Below are 25,715 nucleotides of genomic sequence, written 5' to 3'. Positions count from 1 at the left end.
TAACTACCAAGTAGCCTATTATTGATTAATAATGAATACCGATATCCTCTGCCTGTTACCCAAAGGTAACTGCGAACTAGCTACTAACACCACTAGCGAAAATTCACCCCGCTCTCTTTTTAATTAGATCAAATTCTCATCGAAAGGCTAAGAAGTCATCTGGGAGTCTACTCATTCCTGGGAATGCATTTCTCACTTCTCATTGCTTTCTCCGGTTTGTTTATAGTTCTAATTATCAGAATCCCATTACAGACCTTTGGTAAACGATTGGCGAGACGATGTAGACATACGATCTTGTAGTTGACACTTTCGTCTGACGCGACTTCTATTATCGGATTAAAAGACTAACTTGGAAAATTTTCAACATTTTTATATTAAAATATAACTCTAAAACATTAATCCCAGGATTTTACGAATATTAAACGTTTCACTTGGTAATATATTATAACCAACAGACAGAAAAATTAGTTATACTTTAGTCTTATAATCAAAATTATCCGAACCGTTGAAATTTGAACCGCTTATTATATAACTTAGGCTATACTTTACCAATTACTTCTAACTAATAATTTCTAATGTATAAAACTTTCAGTAATATCGACTTAAATATTTTCTTGTATGCTTTTGATTTGTCTCTGAAAGGAAAATACACTACTGTGGCCAAAAATAATCTGGCCATATAGTATGTTAATAATAAAATATTTATTTTAAATAAATCCTTTCCTACGTACTTATAAGCAATAGTAGAAAATTCGACTTCATTAATATGTTGTATATTATAAATAAAACACGGTATTTGATGAGAGAGTAGTTTTGTAAGAAAAAAAAAACTTTCACATCAAGATAACAGTACAGCATAATTGTTATTAGAATCCATCTTAATTACATAAAGGTTCTAACTTTAACTAAAAAAGTATAATACACGAAGTTGCATGGGAACTTTTTATATATAGTGATCTTTCGATGCAGTAATGGATGTACACAGTTTACTGTACTTACAGTACAGCATACTAATGTGGTGAACCGGGTAAATCACTTACTGCATCAAAAAATCACTATACACAAGAATCTCACCTAGTGATTACATGATTATACGAAAGTCACTATATAAAACGCAGTAAGCAATATATAAATAATATAAACAAATTAAAAGAAAGCTGAACAAAAGATAAAAGTAAACAGTACATTAATTCTTTTTGCCTCTACGTCCTTACTATTATCAATTTTTGTTTGTATCCTTGTCTACTTTGGAGCTTGTTTATTAATAGGATTTATTACATTGTTGTAGTTTTAGTTTAGCAAATAGAGGAGATCTTAGTCAAAAAGTCAAAATAAAATATCTTTATTTTCACCTGTACGCACTGTGTTTTTTATTTTGGACCTATTATCCATTTTTTAAAAAATGCTTAAAAATTTAAATATGAAAAAGTAAACGCTCATTAACGTTCAACATTGAGTCATAATTCCAACGTCTATAACTTTTAACTGTACTAGTGTATTATATTTTAATGTAAACTTCTATATATATCAATGTATTTTATATTCTCTCAGGAATGACAATACGAAAATTGTTAACTTTTACAGAATATTAGAATTTGTTGTAAAGGATGAAGGAAATCCTTTGGAATAAGTATAGTACTGTATATATAATTATACCTTTAAAATACAATCTCGATGTAGTGAACTACCAATTACTGAGTAAACCATTCACTATGTCGAGTTCACTGTATAGTGCACACAATATAATTGTTTCAAATTCCATTTGAAAATTATTTCAAGATTTCAAATATCAAGGAAGGTTCCTATTTTCGATACTAAAATAGAAGTCTATTTATGACTACGTTAGTAACAATAAAATTTATTAAACTGTAAATATTGTGAATATTTACATATTGCACAATATTTTTATTGCACAATATTTACATATTGTAAATATTGTGCAATAAAAATAATCTCCCCTCTTCTTGCATACATGGTGTGCAATACATAGATAAACTTTTTGAAAAATTTCACATTTCGTAATTTTGTGTAGATGTCCAGAAACAGAAAAACAATAATAATTTATCTGTAAAAATAAATTATAATAGAACAGAGTCGAAAATAGACCCGAAATCATTAAAGTAATTATTGTTAGACTTTCTGTTTATAATAATTGTTTTACTACATCATTTTGTATTATTATCCATTAAGAATGTTTAAATTTTTGTTATTAATATCTTCTCTTTAAACATTCTTCCTCTCGAATGGTTACTGAGAAACCAGAGATAGAGAAATAATGTTTCCGTTACCTCTTGCTTCTCATTGTTCATGGACTGTGTTTCAGGAAGCTTGTAAGTAATATATTTAATTTCATATATGAATCTCCATAAATCTGACTTCTCAGCACTCATCAGAAGCTGTATTACTTGTAAAAGTAGATGCCTATGCGATCAAAATTCAATCGAGTTTATCGCCACAATACTTAGATTTCAATAAGAAACACCCTTTATATGTGAAGAAGGTAATAAAATACAGTTTGTGGATTATTTTTACTGTGAAGTTTACTAAAAAAATTTTATAGTAATTAACTTAAAAACAGGTAATTATATATGTTAAACATACAGAACATATAGTAAATACATTTTAAAAATTAATTTATTAAATTTACTTACTTGTAAAGACGAAAGAAGATTCGTTATTGGAGTTACCTGTTAACCATTAAAAAAAAAAGCATGTAATTAAATTCTATAAAATGAATTACTTATGTTTTTATTTCTATATTTGTATTATAGTATTAATTACATGGTAAAAGCTTATAACAAATCATTATACTACAGGCAAGCATGCCTATATAATGATTTTATAATTTTATTATTATAAAGTCATATTATTAAATATATATGAGACTATAATAATTTTATTATTGTGGAATCATATACTGTATATTTATTATTAACTCTCATTATATTTCAGTTATATATGTGAAATACTTTATAATTATTAGATTATGTATTTCAAAACAACAGGCAACACATGTTTTCCGGGTTGCAGAATGAATATTAAGTATAGATTCTATTTGTTGCTAAGCATTAAAAAAAACACCTACACGTTGTAATTAGACAGAAATATCAACTAAAGTATAATGTCATAATGATTTAAATAAAGATAAATGATAATAATTTTGTATAAAATTAATTTTTTCAATTTATATATATTTATTTATTATTTATTGTCATATAATAAAATAATATACATTAAAACAAACCATTGTATTTCGAAGCGATATTCTATTTGAATTCTATTTTAAGATTTGTGTTCATTGTACGTATAGTTAAAAATTAGTGAAGTAGTTAATTGCCATAATCGTGTAAGAAATTGTTACGAGAGGTATTTTATTTTCGAGGAAAAATAAAAAACAAACAAAAAAAAATCACAAAAGGAAACATGGGGAAAAAAAAGAAGTAAAGGACTCACCTGCCAACTTGAATACCTTCTACTCTTTTACTGCATAAGCTATTTACTGACGTCACTTATTATCATATATTCTATTGGCGAATTCTCTTTAATGTATCACATTATATAGTTTTAGGGTGTGACACGTGCAGGCTATTATAGTATTCATCACGATAACTTCCGTTTTAAAGACACTCGTTTCGTTTATTCGTATTTAATTAATAATTTAAATCGTTTAATTAGGTGCCTACGTCACAAACAGAACATAAAATAGTATTGTGATTTAAATTTTTAAAAACCGCATATATATATATATAAAAGTACAAAATTAAATTTTTAAGCTAAAAATTGCTAAAATTTATTTTAAAATTTTATATAAAAATTCAAATATTTATGCCAACAAATAAATTGAGTTTAATAAAAAAAAAAAAAACAAAAAAAAAATTTGCGCACGTTTACTCATGAGCATATTAGCGCCCTCTAAATTTTGAAATACGAACTAATGAATTTTTAATTAAATAATGTAATTAACGACACAATAATAAAATGACCAAATTTAAGTTGTATAATAATGTAATAATAATAATAATAATAATAATAATAATAATAATAATAAATTTTATTTGAAAATATAAAGGAAAGTTTCGTAATCGTGTACAATACAATGGCATTTAGGCCATCGGGAGAAAGCGTTTTAAAGATTTCTTTTTGTCGCGTTGTACATTATATAAATATTAACGTATACATGCACAACTGTAAGAAAAAATATCATAATTTTTAGTTTTTCTTCTTAAAGTAGACTTCGTGTAGAAGTATTGAAGAGATGACCCGATTCGAATTATGCAACAATTTCAAAATACAGCGATACAGCACAATTGTTTTAAATGGTGAAAAATGGCGGAAACATTTTTTTCTTCAATTTTTTTATATAGAAAGTAACGGTAAATAATAATGATAATAATTAAAACTTTGCTTTAAGAAAATCTTTTAGAAGAATATAAAGATAAATATATTTAAGTTCGCTAATATTAAAAAAATAAAATATACGAGTAAATTCACACACACACATATATATATTTTATAAATATAATATCATATAGCGCTCGTGTTGAATATTAAAAAATCTCTCAGAAGTCGTATACTGTAATTTATAAATTAAAAAAATACGTATACAAACATTCGTTTTTTGGTATAAAAAATCATTTTTTACAGATAATTAATTAAATATAAATATTTTTTCAACTTTTTCATGTTTTTTTATATAGAAACAACGAACATATATATATATGTATACCTAACGCGTGAAAGAATCGTAATTTCAGAAGGCCGCTTTTAAATATAAAATTACATAAATTAAATTGGATTTGTTGTTATATATATATTATTTTTTTTAATAAGAAATAGTTAGATAGAAGTAAAAGAAAAAACATTTTTTTTTTTTTTAGTTTTTAAACTTGGTAAAGACGTGAGTAAAAGTTATGAGCTTCGACTCCTCATAGCCAAGGTTTCTTGGCATTGTGGACAAGTGTGAATGATGTCTTTGAAACAAGTCATAATGAACGGTAAGCAACAACTGAAATGAAAAAAATATATAATAAAAAAAAACTGGTTACGTTCATTCATTCAACCCGTTTAAAGCGAGAAAGAGATTTCAAAATGGCGTCATTTACCATAATAATGGTGTCAAAGCGCTTGCCATTAGATAAGCAAAGGCTCCAGTAACATGAGTAACCTCTGTCATTACTTTTTTCCTGCATTTTGGGCAAACTGCTTCCACTGGCTTATCACCAACCTCTAATGGGAATCTTTGGTAAGATTCCGTTGGAGACGATACTGTACAGGAGTAAATTTCTTCTTAATTTTAAATTATCCACGTAGAAAATTTGTTAGACGTATTACCTGATTCTTTATCTTCCATAACGATTTCTGCTGCGGTGTATGTGTTCCTACATTGGGAAATGGTTGAATAGAGAAGAAAAAAAGCAAATTGCAAACTCCTGATTTTCAAAAATATTCAAAAAAAAAAATTATCATATTTATTGGCTAAAAAACACGTCCAAAGAAACCATAAAAGTTTTGAAAGGGGTAATTCATCACAGAGAAATTACTTTAATACCCATGGGTATATTATATAGGCTATATATATTTGAAACAATATTTTTAAAATTTAAATTAATATAATATCATTTATTTTGTCTCCTAAATTGCACACAGAGAGAAACTCTACGAACTTATTATATAAAAAAAAATCACGTAGGCCTAATTATAGCTAAAATAGTTATGTAAATTTCTTCATAATTCGCTTTTGTAATGAGTTTCCAAATAGCTTAAGTAGATAGTGACTCAGTGTTACTGCATTGAGTAAGTTTTTAGGTCGCTATACTTTCGAACAAAGAAATGGCTATAAAATTTTCTTGTAAATTTCTTTTTTTTTTAAATGGCACAGAACAAAAGAAATGCCTTGATGGCATGAATCTTTTAACTATGGTAAGAAATAAACATAAGTAATAATAGTAATAATAATGGTAAATTATCTTACCTGGTTAAACGAGAGACAATAAAGTCAATTCGATGTTTTCTGTTTGTTTGGCTATTTTCAAATGAGTCAACCTGAGGCTAAATTAGTTAATTTCCCATAGGATAGTATAATTTGCAACGAACAGACAAAACGTTAATACAATTTCGTAAATAATAAAGAATCTTGCATCCACACTTTTACTTATTAAAATCGGTCATTTTTCAATAAAAATACGAACATTTTTTTCGTAATTAACAGGCGGTTGCAACTTGCAACCGCCTGTTAAGAAACTAACATGCTGTAACAATAATACACAAAACGTGGAATTTATCGATCTGTTTACATTTCTATCAGCAAAAGTTTCTATCGATATTTAGAGCCATTTATCGTCGCAATAAGGTAATTATCACTGCACTACAAAAAAATAGGTGAAGCGTTAACAGCGTCGATACGGGAGGGGGAAGTTTATGAAAGGCATAAGTATGTAGAGTAATTGCTCTTAAACAATCGCTTAACGGCCGTTAAAAGTTATCTTAAAGATGATAAACTAACAGCGAGATACTTAATTATTTTACGAGGCAGGAAAAAAAAGGGAAAAGAATTTAAGTCGTTGTTCGTTTTCTCGGTTACTTACTTTTTTCAAGATCTCTGGAGAGAAGCGTTTAAAAATAGTCCAAGTTTTCCTTTCAACGATTTGATTACTCAATTCAATGTTGAATGCTTAGAGGATATTGATCTACCATATCTCATGTCGAGATACCGAGTTCCTAACTGAACTTTATGGAATCTCTTGGGCCACACCCTAACACAAGCACAATGGAAACTGGCTGGTTTAACATTCAATCGATAAAAACAGTCACTATGGCGACGTCTCTTGTTAGGACCAGACTATGTTTACAACATTCTGTGAAGTGCCTGGCGAATTATTCAAAGCTTAACACGTGATACTTTACAACTGTTTTCGATACATTTTATCGATGTCCCGATATTGTTTGATTGGAATGAATGAAAATTCGAAGGTGTTTAACGTGTGATAACGCTTACAGTATTGTTTCTAATAGGATTTTTATTATTATTTTTTCTTTTACGGCAGTGTCCCGGTATGGTAATTGTATTATAATTTATTTATAGCGTTTGCACTATTAATAATTTTGACACAAAATCTAAATTGTGTGAGAACGAAACATTCGCGGTAAGAGAATGGGATCGTTAGCGAAAGGCCAACGATCTCTTATCGTATTTTCGATATAAAATTTCATTATAAATAAAGAGAGTCAGTCATACACGAAAATGCATTCCAAGCTAAACAAATTTTCTACGTAATAAAAAGGTATAAAAGTCCCCAGAATGTTAAACAAAAGGTAAGATTATTTAACAAATAATTTTATAAAACGTGAAAAAAAATATCCAGTAAATCAATGGAAGAGCTTGAAATATCTCTCTATACACTTATATAAATATATTAAGTAAAAAAAAATTCCTTTTAAGTAAAAAATTTTGATAAAACTAAATCCATTTTAAATTTAAGGGGAAAAAATCATTGATAAACCAAACACCAAAGTCACGATATCAATATACATATTTGAGTCACGAGATATTTCGTGTACGTAAAGAATTTTTTCTGTTTTAAGGTTTAATAAATAAAAATAGAAAAATCGTGTGTGCAATATTAACAATTCAATAAAAGTTAATCAAATAATTCTTTTAAAAATGAGATTCTTTAGGAAATTCTCTAAGTAATTCTTTGTTTCAGCAAATATTTCCTCATTCAAACGTTAAAATAACAGTTAATAATAAAACATTTAATTAAAGAAGTGATATTTTAGAAGCTTGTGTAGAAACATTCTACCTTTTTTTTTTTTTTAATTCTTTTTCTCGCTGGGGCACCAAGGCCCACCAGTGGCCGAATGGATAAAACCATGAAACACGCGCCTGGTAATCGAGTTTTCTCGGTTTTCTTCACGTTAGTAACACCTAATAGGGGTCAGTTTCCCGTAAAAAGACCTTTGTGGAGGTACTTCCCCTCTTGGCAGACTGCCCACGAGTCGCGTTGTCGTATATGAACGAAATCGAACCCTGGAGCACCGAAAGGGCCTCCTTTCAGCAAGCCGATTATGGATTTGAAGGACGGGGTCCGACAAATCCGAACGGACCACCCTGAAAAAGTCATGGAGTTATTTCAAACCGTCCGGATTTGATCCCGGATCCCTCAGTGGTAGTCTGCCACCTTAACCGCTCGGCCACCCGCCGTGTAATTCTAGCTCATTTAATTCTTGCCGTCTTGTATCGTTGTGTATAATACACAAATCGATTCAATTTAAGTAGGTTACTTCGTTTCTGGCTTTATAAATAGTCTATCAAAATTCACATTCAAATTATATTCAAATTAGCATCAGCGAAACGTTTTCGACGGGATTCTTTATTCATCGCTGCTTTTTAAGTTAAAAGATTTTCTGTGTTATTCTGTCGCTATTTAAATTTATTATTCTACCGCATTATAAATGTCACATGACTTGAATTTTTTTCTTTCAATTTTCTGAAGTAACGCCATTTAAGAAACTTTCTCTTTTGTCTTTTATAACTGACTTTAGATAAATTGCTGATACAGTATATTCGTAAATTCTCTCGATAGAGTCGTTTTTGTGTAATTGAAATTCCAGATCGATCCCCTTCTTGCACAGTTAGTAACATGCTCTCTGTAATTGTTTGGAAAATTAAAAAGAGAAGAACATCTTGAGCGAGATTATGGATCTTGTGGTCCAGATGTTTCCACTTTCCTTTGCTTGTTATCAATAATATCATCGGGATTTATCGCAAATGTTCTTTTATTTATTATGTAAAATTTTCTAATACTTTATACAAACTTAAATCAGTCTTATTAGGTTTCCGTCAGGATTGGAGACAAGGCCGGAGAGTGGGACTCTTTTATCTCTAGTAGGGCCCTTTAACTTTTTTTCCAGTTTTCTCCGGACCAGGGAAAAATCCCCAGCACCCCCTCTCCCGTAGGTTCTGATTAGGGATATTACTATTAGGATTGGGGACATGACTGTCGAGAGCTTGTACGACCGGAAATAGAGGGCCTCTTTTGTCTTTTAACAGGCTCCTTTAGCCTTTTGTTTTTCGAACGAATGAAATGCATAGAATGTCTTTTTTAATTTGTGAAGAATGAATCTTCGATATTCATTTCGTTTTTCTAAATTAAATAGGCACTAAACAAGGAATACTTTACCAAATATTTTGTGAATTTTTGTTCTAAAATAGCTAAAATGATGTTCTCGATGAGTCTACATCGTGACTACAACTGTTATACTACTATAATCTGCGATAAGGAAGTAGATTTTCTAGTCTTATCACCAGACAACTGTATATGGGTCAGTAAAGAGGCGAAAGTGTCAAAATTATTCGCACGTCTTCTGTGATAAGCAACCAAGCAGAAGAAAGCCAGTCACATTTCATGGATCAATGCTCTATAAACAGCCCATTCACTCGCAAACAATTACATATACCATAGAGAGAAGGGGTTTGAAACGTGAACATAATCTTAGCATTATAAACTCTAACAATAAACATTATCATTCGATCTCCCTAATAAGCATTTGAAATTCTTCATTAATTTCACAATAACAATTACTGATATACTTTCCTTTTTTTTTGTCTTCTAAATGAGCTACTTATTTAATTATCTAATCTCTTTAATGCAAAAACATTTAAGTACATCCATTTTTTTATATTGAGGATAAAAGCGTTTATTTAATGCATAAAAAAGTTAATTGGGTGTTTGTTTAAGAAGGAAAAAGCTTATAAATTATTGTTCTAAATGTAAAAAGTATTTTAAAATGGCTTATTTTTTTACTAAATTTTACTTATTTACAGCATGAGTGTGTAAATAATAGAAAATATGCGAAGATTAATCGATTTTTCCCTTTGTTTATGTTTAAAAGTTAAGATAAACTGGCAAGTTGGAGATGAAATTTTGACTCTCTCTCGAATTAAAATCTAGAAAAATTTGATTTTCTGTGATTCTAAATCAAGTGAAATTTAAATTTCCACAAATCATTAGCAATCTTTGTGATCAATGTTTATCTTTAACGTGATACTGAATTTTCTTAATCACCCAAGAAGAAAGTTTTTGTGCGCCATTTCTGGCTTACATCCAAGTAAGATTTTTAATCATTTTTGCTTACATAAATATATATATATTTCTTTGTTTGTTTCTTAGTTAATTGCGCAGCGTTGCAAAATATTGCCTTAAGTGAATAACCATACAACGAGAGAATAGCATGCTTCTTATCGAGAACATATCTTCAGTTAAAGGAAAGTCACACAGTATAAAATATGTTTGCTCCATTGATTTCTCTATTGTCTGCAGCCATTGAACTCTATTTTAGTGAAGAATGAAAGCCGAATTAACTAAAATAACTATAAAATTCTCTTAATGTGACACAAACTCTAATAAAGCGATTAAGATGGAAGAAAAAAAGGGAAAAAGTCGTCAAAAATTGCCTCTAACGAACCCGCAATTATATTTTCTACTCCATTAAAGTCGAATTTTTGAGACTAAAACTGAATTTCTTTCTTTTTCTTTTTGCTTAGAAGTCATTTTTTAAAACAATAGAAAAATTTTGTAAACAGGAAAAACAAAAAATAGAAAGTTGCGACGTAACGTGGAAGATCCATCGATTTTTAACTGCAATCTTTCAAAAGAGGATGGCTCAACCGGAGTTATTTATTCTCTTTTTTTGGAAAGTTATTAAGAAAATATAAAGTGTAAACTTTAATTTTTAATATTTACATCATTTTTCTTTCGTACAGAATATGATATTTTAATGTCATCAAAATTGCTGAAGTGGTAGACCTTGGAGACGATAAGTGAGGTCACGTTCGTGGCACAATTTACTCGTGACCTATATGAAAATATTCACAAATATTAACGTTTGAGGTGATTTAACACGTAGAATAAATATTTAACAATTACTAAATTTACGGTTTTTTCCTTTAAAAAATCAAAATTATCGATTAATAGAGCAAATAACACAGTACATTTACATAGACACATAACGGTCTAAAGTATTTTATAACTCGCAGCAAGCATTTTTCCTATCCCAAATTTCATTTAAAAACACAAAATGGGGAGGTTTTTAATTCATCTAAAACCAATTTTATACCATAAAAGCTCGTAAAAGTGGGGGGGGGGGATTTTAGCAGAGTTCCAATTTCGTAACAGAAGAGCCTTGAGAAAGTAAACTATAACACAGTTCTACGGAGGGGGTAAATTAGCATTTACTAAACTAAAAACATACTTTCCGAATTATATAAAATGTGTTAAAAATCGTGTTCAATGCCGTTGTACCCGAATGGTGTCAGAGCGACTAACAGGTGATGCTTATGAAACATCGCTTCGGTATTTTTTTCAAACGATGTTCGGGGTTAATAAGGCAGCTGGAGCGAAATATCGTCCGAATCGTTCACCCATGCTGTTTATATGGAAATGCTTTTTTTTAGGTTATTTAAAATTCTCCAGGCGTTGCGAATTCTTTTCATTTGTTGTTCCGTTATCCTTCAAATATCCTTAATAACAATGAAATTTCTATACTAATTAAGGAAGTGAAATCATTTGAAAGTATATTTTAAACGTAAACATATATGCTCATATTAGATCTTTGAATAATAGTAATTGGTCGCGGGTTCGCGCCTGATCAATGGCTTTTGATTTGGTTTTATTCGATTAAGGCAACATGAGACATGGGCGATGCATCTTTTAGGGAAACTGGCCCCTATTTAGGCGTTACGGCCAGCCCGTTGGCCGGGCACGAACCCGAGACCAACTAGTGTTCGGTGGTTTTATCCACTCGGCCACATCAATGGGTTGGCCACGTGGAGTTTTCCTGATTTTCTTCGTGTCTAACACCTAATTAGGGGTAGTTTCTCATAGATCACGTGCCCAATACCTAATTAGAGCCAGTTTGCCCGTAGAAAATCCTCCCAGGAGAGTCTACCTCTTAGCAAGCTGCCGTGTGTTGCGTTGTTCTTCCATTAATTCAATCCAATTGAACAAATCACTATTGTTATATATAATCGGGTGGAAAAATGTCAAACGAATATTTCCAGGTAATTTTAAGACATTTCTTAATGAGAATCGCCTATTTATCTCTTTATATGATTAATCCTTGCATGCGTTTTCCTCGTTTCGATTCCACTAAAGATAACCAACCCATCCTAAAAATTCAGCAATAAAATATTTTTATGCAAAGTTTGCATGTTTAGAATTATAAACCTTAGTTTATGTAAAAGAATTTATAATTTATAATTACTAAATCGATAAAACCGCACGATTTCCTAAGTAAAAGGAATTGCGTGTACAGTATACATTAAGAAACAGAGAAATAAAAAAGGTTAGAAATGACAAAATTAATTTTAATTCAGCAAAAGACCTACTTTCGCAAATAAGAGTATGGGATTATTTAAATATGTAGAAGTATCAGTAGCGGATTATGCTCCTTTGAGGCCCTAGGCGCAATTTTGTTATATGGCCCTTTATGTAAAAAGTAGTCTTTTTATGTTAAAAAAAAAACAATAAATTCCTTAAATAATAAGTTTTTAAAAGATTTTTAAACGTTCACTAAACTTTAAAGGCATATTGTCTTTTTGCTATATAATTTTTCAGGCTCCTCGAGACTAGGCAGTGGCACGTTATCCTATGGATAAACAGGACATTTGCCTGGGGCCCCAAACCAATCTTTTCCCAAAACATTCCCCCCGAAGAAAAATGCCTGAAATCAATCCTGTACATGAGGCCCTCTAGTTCAAGTTCGCCAGGACCTCATGAAGCTATAACGTGCCAATGACCCTAGGCGCGCGTCTAGTGTGCCTATCGGGTAATCCGCCACTGAGAAATAGGATATGCTCAATGCAAGGGCGTTCGCACAAAATTTTTCAGAAGTGAACTTGAAGACAAATAATTACATCAATAAATTTTTATTTAAATTGTTTAATTTTTGGGGTTTTCACAAGTAGATCATAGAATACAGTATTGCATCAATACAAAACAGACAGAGGTCAAAGGTATAAGATTACACATCTCAATCACTTTTACGATTATAATTTGAAAAATTTTTACTCGATTCCAGGGAAGGGCAAGTGCCTCTTTTAGCCCCCTCTACGGGCGCGAATGGTTCAATGCGATGTCTTTAAGGACATATCACCGGATATGCATTGTGTTTGGATAAATTCTGAAAAACAAAATTGAGTTCTAAACATGTATATAAACATTGTATGGTTGATAAATACATCATCCTTTATTTCAATTTAGTTATTTAATAGTTGTTTCCCTCTCTCGACGATTTAAATAAAACTTAAATGAATACAAGCTTTCGAAAATACAAGATTCAATGCCTAATGAAGTGTGTTGTTTATTTGTTTGTATACGGAAACGTGACACGTCAACAATCTGACGAGGGAAATGCCTTCCGGGAGGACTTTCTATGGAAAACTGGCTCCTACTATAAAATGTTACAAACGTGAAGAGAACCCAGAAAACTCCACTTGGACAGCTCGTTGGCCAGGTGCAAACCCATGACTTCAGTGTTCAGTAGTTTTATCCACTCGTCCACTGGTGCGCAACTGAATATAGATAGATATGTTTATTGAAAAATAATAGAAAACACTTCCATGACTCAAAATTCATTACAGCCATATCAATTTTGTACATTTTATATTGTTACCAGGCGCCCACCGGTGACCGATGGATAACACCATCGATCACTGGTCGTGGGTTCGCACTCGATGAACCGGATGACATGCAGTTTTCCGGGTTTTCTTCACGTATCTAAACACCTAAAATCCAGTTTTCCATAAAAAGTCCACCCGAAGGTACTCGTTGGCAGATCGCCCACGTGTTGCGTTGCCTTATCCAATCTATCCTGCAATCCTATTGCTATCAGGCCGCATTAAAAGCCACAAAAGGTCGAAGGTTCCCCCACTTATGGCCTATACTTTACTAAATTATATAAATATACGCTTATTTTAAATTAATTTGGTGTAAGATAATTAGAATATAATATCTAAAGACAGCAAAGATTTTAGGTGCATAATTGAATCTATAAATTTTATTTAATTAACCGTTTAAATGATTTATGATAACAAAATTAGGATTTAAATCGATTTTCTGATACGCGAATATTTCTTAAAATTCACATTTCCATAATTTATTCTATCAGTAAAAACTCCACGTAAAATAAGACAAGTCATCAATTAGAATTATATCAACCCAGTGTCATGTTTATGAAAGTCGCATGATAGAAAAGCTGAAAAATTATAGGTAGATTTATATATTGAGCTATATGTAGTTATATATAGTAAGTATTTCATGCTCCATATATGCTATGCTCAGTATAGAAATAACTAAAAATACATAATTTTATGAAATTTGTATAATTTTTAATAATAATGTCTGAGGCAACCCCTGCAGAACAGCACTTGTTTAACGGACCTATGAATGGTGTGAAGTAAATAAATAAATGATATAATTTTTACTTTACTAACTTATCCAGATTATAATGAATACATTAAAGGCATGTTCTTTCCAATGAGCTTCGAATGATTCGCCCACCAGTAGCCGAGTGAATAAAACTACTGAACACTAGTAGTTAGTTAGTTGTGGGTTCGCACCTCGCCAACGGACTGATCACGTGGAGATTTCCGGGGTTTTTTCACCTGTCTAGCACCTATGTAGGGGTCAATTTCACGTAGAAAGTCCTCCGCGAGGCATGCTCCTTTGGCAGATCGCCCACGTGTCGCGTTACCGTAAACGAATAAAACAAACTTCGAATTCTTCTTCAAAATAAACGATCACATAAATATAGAGATACATTTTTTAAAAATTCTAGAATTTAAATGCCTATCCAAGTATATTTTCCTTTTTTAAAAGCATCTTTATACAAGTTATTATGCTATAAACACAGAAATAACTATTCTCAATTACTAAAATTCAATTATTCAATACTTGATTACATTCTCATCACACGCAAATTGATCCATTATCACCACACAATCCATTAAATAATCATAGATTGTGTTATCCCCATTATACAAGTGCTGGTCACGGCATAACTTACATATATACTAGTTATGCTGTTTTATATTTATCGATATTTATCACCTTACTTAAATATTAATTAAACTTAGTATAACGTTAAGTTTGAAGGCTTATTAAAAGGGAGTTCTAAAATATGTTTGATAGACTAATAGTTAATCCTAACATTATATTATCATCTAGAAGCCTCCCTAAATCCCATTAATTAATATCAAATAAACCCAAAACAGGATAAGAATCTAAGATCTTACACATACTTAACAGACTGTTGCCAAATCAATCAGGCTCACCAGTGGATAAAACCACAGAACACTGATAGTTGGTCGTGAGTTGGCCAACGGGCTACCCACGTGGAGTTTTTCGGGTATCCTTCACGTTAGTAACAGTAAAATATGGGCCGGATTCCCATTAGAGGCATTTCTCTCGGCAGATCCTCGTGTAGTCGCGTTGCCGGCCGGGTTCTCATTAGAGGCATTTCTCTCGGCAGATTCTCGTGTAGTCGTGTTGCTGTATACAAATGAAACCCAAATCAATAAGTTTATTATCCCATGTTTCATCTTTTGCTACATTACCAATGAATCATAAGCAGAAATTTTGTTTACTCAGAAGAGTAGCCAACAGATTTGTTCCATTGCATCTTACGGTTTTATTTTATTTATCTGGGAATTCACTTCACAATTTCGTTTAAACTTATGGTCATAATTAGTATTAAGCTGTAATATTGTTGAATCATAAGTTATAAGTTGCCAGCAAGATGGCTGAGACAGTTACGGCATCAGCCTACTGCTCTAGAGGATTCAGGATCGAATCCTAACGGTCCCCGAAAAGTTCTTGCGAGAAAAATCCCACAAGAATTTTCCGGAATTGAACTATCTCAGATATGTTGGGCCCCCGTCTCCCACCACCGGCTACTTTCATTATGAGCCTGAAAAAAAAAGACTTCTAACTCTTCCATACTGTTCTTGCTTCTCAAAAACCTTTAAGCTACAATCTATTGACTCCTCTCTCTGCCCACCAGTGATCCAATGGAACCACTGGTGGGCAGACAGAGTTTGTGAGGCACGAACCCACTGAACACGGATCGTGGGTTCGCGCCTTATCAAAGGATTGGTCAGGTGATGTTTTCCGGACTAACGCCTAAATATGGGTCAGTCTACCATAGAAAGTCCTTCGGAGAGGTATTCCGCCCTAGTAGATCGCTAAGTGTTGCGTTGCTTTATTCCATCCCATCCTATTTCTTCCCCATCTCAAAATCATCACAATCTCTCAAGACGTGTTCGAATTCTCTGTTACATATATTTTGAGAATTAGCAAATCAAGTTCTATTAAACTCTACATTTGCAATGAGAGCAGCCCTATATAAGTCAGGCCTATTTTAAACAAGCATTTAAATAATATATATATTCGCGTGCTGATTATAAATATCATCAGAGTATTAAATATAAAATTTTTATTATTTAAGTTAAAATCCGTAAAATACTTCATTTATAAAAAAATTTTCTTAAAATATTCATATACACGCAACAAGTTAATGTATTCACACGATCCAATTTTAATATTTCACCTTGCGCTGTAAATCCTGTTTTCAAAATACAACTTTCAACCGATGATAAAACTCGATATATTTACCGAATCGATAATTATTTCATTACAAAATCTTTTTTTCGTCATTACATTGAACGTACGCTTAACTGCAACGATATTTTGATAAACGAAATGAAAAAAAACCCCTAAAAGTTTGATTTAAATGTCCCAAATCATTCGATGTAACGTTTATGTGAAATAGAAATGAATTAAGTAGTGATTAATTTGTATATTTCCGAGATTTTACCGTATTATTCTATGTATCAGCGGTTCTCAATCTTTTTTTCTCTCGCGTACCACCTGACTCTTCTATGTATAGACTTGAAGAACTAAAGGATCCTTCTTGCGTACGTGTACCACTGGTCGAGAACCGCTGCTAAACAAATAATTTGCTGTATTTGATTGTATAGTGTTAAAAATCTATTTATCAAGCCTATTAGATACACAATTTTCGTTTAATCAGACGGTTAGCCCACTTATTTGACATCGATACGTTGTGTGGACCAAATTACAATTTCACAAAAAATCCAAATGGTTATTTTCAGTAATTATTTAGAGAGAAAACGGCATCTCCCTCCATTTGTCATTCCATTTTCAAGTAATAAATTCCTTGTATTTCTTTCGATAAACTAATGTTGAATTATCCGAATTGAATCTACATACAATCAACTATTATAATAATTACACGTCAGTTTGACAAATGGTAACCATTATCATATATTTTCGTTTTTGTTTTAATCGATTAATACTCATTTATCCACGAAAAATCCGTTTCCTATCAACGATTTCACTATTCTTAAACTGATAAATTTAAAATTATAAAAATGCTTTCACCGAAAAAAAGAGGAACATATTTATCTCTACAACACTTAACAACTTTTCGAACCTCCTTATGCATTTAACATATAACTGAAGTTTTTTCGGGATCAACGACCCGGAAGTGACGTACAGTACGTAAAAACTATTCTAAATTCCGATCAAGAAGGTTCTGTTCGGAACAACTAACATTCAGAACTGGAAGATTTACAAATAGTTAGTTACAAAAAGAAAAAAATATTTAAATTTAAACTTTCAAATTCAAAATTTAACTCGTTTCATTTACAATCGAGTCTTCATTCCGCTGCTACTCCCACATAACCTATTGTTAACGCTTCGCATTCTTAACCGTAATAAACTTTTCTTTGTTACTTCTCTCTCTCTACAATCCCCTCCCACACATCTTCGAAACTTCTTTTTATTTAGTACATTATAATCTAAATTCATAATGTCCATCGTGCTTATATTAGTAACTCCTCTACACAACAACTTTACACACTTGTCATATGATTCTTGAGATATACTTGATGATATCTTTTTTTACTAACAACTCTCCTATGTTCAACCGTTCTCTTTTCCTCAGAATTCTGCATAGTTTTTTTAGTTATTGTCATTTAACTTCATATATTCCCGACAATTAATTATTTTCCATTTCTTGTCCTGTCAAATATCGTATCTTACTTCTTAAAAGCTCTCTCTTTTCCAAAACTTCTGAGACTTATCCATATTCAAAACATACGTCCATTAGTGCATTTAGAAACATGGCTCCCCTAAACTAATAGTGCCATTTTTGCACTAAATGATTCTATTTTATGCTTTTACAGATTTTTAAATATCGAAAGGGTCAAAGGGCACTGCTATCGAAAATCCGTCATTGGTACCACCGCTCTGTTTATGCAAAATATTATTATTACTTAACTGGTATGTCTTATTTGCACTAATTACTTTATGAATTGTTTCTATTGATACATAAAATTACCACTATTTTTTGATTATTTTGTTGTGCTCCAAACTCTTGAGACCCTACATCCTATCCTAGTGGGTCCAATGGGAAATCCTCCATTGCATCTATCATTACTTTCAATTCTTTATAGTTTTCTCATCATCTTTTCCAGTTTTTTTCCTACAGTTCCCTTCGGCCTTCTTTTCACTTTTCAACTTACTTTTTTACATACTTTTCCTGGAAGCTATGCTATATTAAACTTCGAAAAACTAATTTCATTTCCCAAATCTTCCTTATTGTCGTTAATATCACTAAGATATTGCTCCTTTCGATATTTTTTTCCACACAATTAAATGTTCCACCTAACTATTAATATATTAAAAATGTCTTCCTATAGAAGTTGAGGTCTTCCTCCATACTAATAGTATAGAGGAAGACCTCAACTTCTTGTACCACTAACTCAACTTTAAATCCTGAAATTCTATAATTACCTTTTTTTGTGTCTATAATACTTTTCTTTACATATAAAATAAAACTTTTCTAGAATTTTCTATAAAATATAGAATTTCTTCTAAAATCTGACACTTGTAACTCTCCACTTAACAACTTCGTTGCTGTCCATGCTTCGTCTGCATACATTGATGGATATAAACGCTTATAACCTAGATTTTATAGTTTTAACGAAATTAAAAATGCTATAAAAGGTATTTCTACAAGCAGTTTCAGTCAGGATTGCATTCCTATTATATATTATTACATTATATAAGAGCATCTCTCCGGCAGCAACAACATTCTATCATATTTTTCCCTTTAATCTTACTTTACTTTAATCTTAAATTGCTAGTATATCCTGAAACAATAGTATTGTTCATTTATGATAATAGTTGCTATAAAAAAACACGTTACTTACAGCTCTATAACTCTTCAACTGCCACGCTTAACATCTGAATATTGTACTTATCAACGTATTTATTCAGATATTATAACAAAAGCACTTCCACACCTCTTCACAACGATTTGCCCATACTCTAGCCTAAAAATGTCTAAAAATTAACAATAAAACTCGCTGTTACGTGTTTAATTTCGATATTTATAATCAAAAGATTGCATATTTTCAAACTATACATGACACTACAGACTGTACATAACTCAAACCACACATTAATATATTAATTAAATGTCTATCCGTCGAAAAGGGTATTTTATAACGTTGCTGTCGGTATATTAAAGTAATACTTAGAACATTATTTTTTGCCAATCGCCACTCAATTATTTATTGCTTACATTTATAAGAAATGGCAACATATCTACTATTAAATAGATTAATACTTGAAATTAATAGACTTTATTTATTACTGAAGAAGTTATCCAACCTTCCACATACAAAATCACCTAATATAGCGCATTGCTAATTGGGTTTACCTGATATAACAAATATTTTTTTTTGACAGATGCTGTTTTTTATGTCCTCTCCTTTATCACTATTGTGTTTCTATAGATTTATAATTCATGGAGTCAGGTTAACAACCCTGATTATGCAAATCAGGGTTCTTAATCCATGGATCTACTGAAGATCGAGGGACAATTTCAGAGAATTCGTGAGGTTGAATTACAAAAAAATTAAATGTTTATTTTCAAAAACTTCTATTGTTACTTAACGTATTACTATATCGCATTTTTTAAATATTTTGATAACTATATTTCGATTTAATTGATTTGTTTTGTAATTTTATTTCATTAGTTTAAAATTATTATTATGAAAAAGTATGCATATACTACAACACACTGCCAAAGGGGTATTAAGCACAAAAAGAATTAAGAACTGGTGTAAATATTGTTTCTAATAAAGAAACCTTTACTGGCAATTGTCTAATTCTGTAAAATAAATGGATACATTTTGTCTATAATATAGATGATAGAAGATTTCAGTTAGATGTTACTTGAAAGTTTTTATTGTTATATTAAATCATAGTTTCGTTATTTCCTTGTTTAGAAGATATTTTATTTGATTTCTCTCGTTTTTAAAATATAATCTCCTTACTAGTTCCTCTAATTCTAGAAATGAATAATGAGCGAAATCAACTCATATACAAGTGATAATTTCTCACCGATGATAGATGCTTGTGTTTATCAATCTGGAAGATAACTGTGCAAGTAAACGTATATGCAATTTTAACTTCTATACCATTTGGGAAACAAGTAAACTTGCTTTGTGATTAATGTAGCTTTGTATTTGTACTGTCAATGTGTTTACAATAAGAAAGTGAGAGATAAATGTATCCATTCCTCTAAAGTATTATGAATGCGTTGAAACTTAATTGAGGTTAAATTTAGAATTTTCATTTATTCCCGCCTACTGCATACCAATTATCAGGTGCATAAATCATATAACTCTGCAAACACAGTGGCAGATTTCCCATTAGGCCCACAACGTCCATGTTAGGCTTGAGTTCGGGGCTCAAAAATTCAAAATAACAACAAAAAAATAGAGAAGGAATACTATTTTTAGAGAAACAATTCATATAGGAATTAATGCAAATTAAAAAATTAAGTAGAGACAAAATAAGACATTACTAACGGGTATGTAATATAGAATGTTTTGCATGAACAGAGTGATAATACTAATGACGGGTTTTCAATAGCAGTGCAGTTATTGCAGGATTAAAATTATAAAATAGAATTATTATTCAGTGCAAACGTGTAGAAGCGTAGAGAGTAGGTTATAAACATCACATCAAAAATATGAAAAATATATTTACTTTATTTTTTAAATTACCTGAATTTTAAAAACTAACAAGAAAAATTTTTTAAATTTAACTGACTGGAATAAAATTTACTTTAAGATCGATATAAAGAACGGAAAGTTTAAGTTTCAACTGCTTTATCGGTCATCTATGTTCTGTGAAATAATCTTTAACACCCGCTAGGCAGGACCTAATTTACTGTTTTTTAACGTCTAATGCTCCGGGAAACAACAGGCTGCATTAATCGAAACGTAAGAGTTCGATCTGAGAAAACCTGTATGAGAAACACATAATTAGATCTAATCGATTGTTTTAGAATTGCTAGGAAAGTAAACAATGCAACTAGTAATTACGAAAATAATCTATTATTTCTATTCTCATATACAATAGAGTCAGAAATTAACTTAATTTATTATATAAATTAAATAGAAATTTTAGTATTTAGATTTTATGATAAAATTTGCAGGTATGTAGTAAATCATTTATATATTTATTAGGCAAAATATTTTTAATAGAGTTTGTTTGTTCCAACAAAGTTGAGATGGTTTCGACTCAAATAAGAAATTTGTAAAGTAAATCTAGAAAGCTACGGTATATTTATTGTGCGTGATAGGTTGAAGTTCATAAAAAAAAAAAAAAAAAATCGCTAGTGATCGACGATTGAGAAGAGTAACAAATAAACAAATAAGATAAACAAGTAAGTCCCTTAGTTAATCAATACACACACACACACACACACAACACACACACACATATATATATATATATATATTATAATGGCCACCCTTATAAACCGTGAGTCTACTGTACATATTTTTTAAAAATCAAAGTATATTCTGAAAAAATAGGATTAAAAATAATATTTGAAAATATCACTGTTTTTTCTACTTAAAACGTAGAAAAGCTTATGAAATTTCACTAACATTAAGTCCTTTTTGACTATCTACTCCTCTCTCTCACATTTTGTCACGAATTTTTATACAACTCCATGCTGATGTCACGCTTGATCTGCCCCTCCCGATATTAAGATCAAGCATTTCTATAAAACAGATCCACAGTACTGTACATTAATTTATTCGTATTTCCTGTCAAGGCAAGACTAATTTTAAAAATAGGCAATAGAAATAAAAATAAATTCACCGATTTACCACAGAAATCTGATGACATTGTATTAATTCCCGGACTAAAGATAAGTTATATACCGGTATATCCTTCAGTTACACCTTTACTTGTAATATGTACCTGTAAAAGTTAAATTGTTGCAGTTATCCTTTTATATTAAAAATTTTACTAGAACACTTCCAACGGGATATATTTAGAACAGATCTTCTAAAGTGTAACTATTTAAATAAGCAAGAACTTTACTGTTTGATCTCTGATCAAAATACTTCTGCATAATGATTTTGATAAAAAGTTATTTCAAACCGAAAAATTTTTTAGAATCTTGAAGACATCATCATTCTACTAACCCTTCTCAATTCCCTGTAACAAAATTTGTTTATACATATCCCCCTCCCAAGCACGGACATGATATTTGAATGACCCTTTTACAGAGAAGCTAAAATAATTAATTTTATATAAAACTGAAATAAAGTAGTTCTAGTAACTTAATTTAGTACAAGTTAAAGCTGGAAATTTTGCATAATTTAATATAAACAGCTATAAAAACCCTCTAATTTATTATTTACGGGAAAGATATTGAAACGTTCTTATTATGAAAATTTGTAAGGACAAACTTATAATTAAAGAAATAATTTAATGGAAGTTTACGTTGGTTTGTCTAAAATAATTTAAAGTTTAGGTTTTCTCGAAAATTTATTAAGCTATAAATAATTCGAAAAATCAACCTAATTTTAAAACTTTATTATCCATTATTCAGTGGTAAGTGTAGTGAATTTAAAATTTTTCTTTTCTCAACACAATGATTTATGATCTTGTCAATAGCTGATTTAATGACAGTTATGGGAGAATAAATTTATCTCTCATACGACCAATGAATTACTTTTCAATTTAGTAGAGCAAGACAATTTCTAAATCAATCAACTATACAGAATATAATACAGAATCTAATCGTAACTTATCGAAGTTTATCTACTTCAGTTCTCTACTCTATTCTGTTGTATTAATTCACAATATGATACATAACTGGAAAAAACAAATAATAATTATATTTTCTTCTAAATTTCTACTTCAAATAAATGTAAAAATAAATAAATATTAATTTTTAATAAAGTCTGTTAATTTATCATTAACAAATAGGCAATAAAATATTAAAAATTCCTAGAGATGTTCCACAGTTATTAATCCAGAGAAAAAATAAAATTAAATATTAAAAACAATAATATTTTAATACAAAATATAATCTTTGTCAAAATCATATATTACTTATAATGATACAAATATTATATTTATGTAAATGTTATATTTGTCAACATAATCTTATATAAAGAAAAATATAATCAATTTATTTGTGTATTTATAAAATGAAGAAATATTCATAGATTATATTCTATTTACTGACAGGTTTCTAGCTCAGAAAGGCGAAAATACACTTTTATACAACTTTAAATACATTTTATGAAACAATACATAATATACTCCTAATTAGGATTATACTGATGTTTCAAGACTATGAATGGAACAAAGAAGTTCTGTTCATAGAAATTTTTATATTATAAATAACTTAAATTGCATTTTATATATTTCTGCACACTTAATTTTACTTATACAATAGAAATATACGAATGACATTATTTAAGAGGTTGACGGATTTTCTCCTGCTGTCAACAGTACACAAACAGATGTGGATCGCAACAATTATCAGCGCCTTTGGAGTGGCACCCTTAGGCCGAAACACATTTATTTTTATTTTAACAAAGATTATGTCACTTGTCAAACCGAAGCTGGAGGCAAACAAGGTTTTGTGAAAATATTACTGTACTCTGGAATTAAATACGTCTAACAGTTGTTGTTAGTGAATAACTGACAACGCACACGTTCAAATTATTTTAACCCGAATTTTATAATTTATTCTATGATAACGGTCTTCCAGAATATTCTATAGATCAGTGTTTCCCAAACTGTGTTCAAGGACCAGTTTTTTTTCGTTCAAATCCCTCGCGAACCAGTATTTTTTGTGAAAATAAAAAGTTAAAAATCATTATAAAACGAAGGGAGCGGGAATTCATTTCTTTTATTTTAATTTTTAGACCGAATTAGAGAAATATACAACAAAATTCATTTCGAAACAATGGGTTTGTGCGCCGTTTTCAAGTGATTTCCCGGGCTGATTTCCTGCCACTACGTGTTTAAATAAGTGGTTCTTAATCAGTGTTCCGCAAACCTGCCTCGAGTGTTCCACGAAAAAAAAAGTTTGAAGTTTTTATCGCAAATTTATTTCAATGTTGGCCTACTACAATACATTACTATGTTCGTAGACAATTTCATGTTTCTATATTCTTCAATACATTAAACTATATTAGTTTATTGCATTCATTGTTTCCTGAGAATAGTAAACATGGAATTGCTTATCGATTTTCGAATATATTGATGCTAATTTTCTTGTAATAAAAAGTATACGAATGGTGTTTCGTAGCCTCAGAAAGATTGAGAACCACAAAGGTTGTTTTAAATAATAAAGACAAATGAATTATATGTTTTTAAAGTCTTTTATTTAAAAAGTCTTTAAAAACGTAATTTTAAACTTAATATAAGTGAAATCTCGTCGCAGTCCATTGGTAGTCCGCGAACCACAGTTTGGCTAGCACTGAAATACATCATGAGAAGAATTTAAATGCTGATAATTGTTGTTAAATGTATATTGAGTGTATGAGAATTCAATGTTAAATATTATTTACGTATGAAAAAATATAATAGTTTTATATTTAATGATCAAAATGTTAAATTTGATTTAAGCCTAATTTAATTCTAATTTAATTGGAATTAGGCTTAAATCAATTTAGGTAAAATTATGTGTGTTTTTTGTTTATTTCTTTATTTTAATAGATAAATTTATTGGAATTAATAAGTTTTAAGTTCTGTTACTGTTTATGAAACTTTCATATCATAAAATATTTTTAAAATATTTAAAAATAGACAAAAGAAAATGAACTTACATCCAATATTAAAACAGACGATTTTTAAATATTTAAAATTTTAAGCGACCCCTTAAGGCAGAAAACAATTTTTATTTTATTTTATTTAATTATTTAAATTTAAAAGCCGATCAGATTTATATTTTCGGCATAAAATTCCAATAATTTTTAGTATAAAAAATAACTTAAGTTTCATTATTTTTATACGCAGTAGAATGGGGAACTTCTCATTTAAAATGACAGTACACGTTTTATGTACTGTACAGTACGAATGTTTATTTTTCCCTTTCTCATCGACCTCAAATTTAGCCAGAAGATTTATTTTTTTGTAGAAACAATTATACCTAGAAACTTTGTAAGGTTTGAGACCTCGTAAACCTCAATAGAAACGAGTAATAAACTATACAGTAGCTTGTTACATTTGTAAAATCATAAAGAGTTAATTTGTTAGCAAATGTTATTTTTTTAAAAATTGTATAAGTCTGTGTTACGT

General features: G+C 30.1%; 2 protein-coding genes across 2 annotated transcripts in view; both read right to left on the bottom strand.

The window, feature by feature from the left end:
- The window catches only part of LOC136984574 (lipopolysaccharide-induced tumor necrosis factor-alpha factor homolog), a 50,521-nt gene extending 25,263 nt beyond the window's left edge, over positions 1–25,258 (bottom strand). The window contains exons 1-3 of the mRNA XM_067281623.1: positions 25,244–25,258; positions 3,454–3,679; positions 2,652–2,687 (exon numbers count right to left, since the gene is read on the bottom strand). The gene's annotated coding sequence lies outside the window, so the exon portion shown is untranslated. The remainder of the gene's footprint in view (positions 1–2,651; positions 2,688–3,453; positions 3,680–25,243) is intronic.
- LOC136984591 (LITAF domain-containing protein-like) lies at positions 4,741–7,348 on the bottom strand. Its single transcript, XM_067281647.1, has 5 exons — positions 6,585–7,348; positions 5,972–6,048; positions 5,332–5,378; positions 5,102–5,265; positions 4,741–5,028 (listed from the first exon to the last, which is right to left on the bottom strand). Exons 3-5 carry the CDS (start codon positions 5,348–5,350, stop codon positions 4,909–4,911), a joined length of 303 nt encoding a protein of 100 aa, XP_067137748.1. The 5' UTR covers positions 5,351–5,378; positions 5,972–6,048; positions 6,585–7,348; the 3' UTR covers positions 4,741–4,908.
- Positions 25,259–25,715: the final 457 nt, after the last annotated feature.

This window comes from Centruroides vittatus, unplaced genomic scaffold (genome assembly GCF_030686945.1).
Source record: "Centruroides vittatus isolate TY-2023 unplaced genomic scaffold, ASM3068694v2 contig_923, whole genome shotgun sequence".
Taxonomy (NCBI): domain Eukaryota; kingdom Metazoa; phylum Arthropoda; class Arachnida; order Scorpiones; family Buthidae; genus Centruroides; species Centruroides vittatus.
Note: the sequence above shows the minus strand (reverse complement) of the source record. Positions and strands in the feature narration are given on the sequence as shown.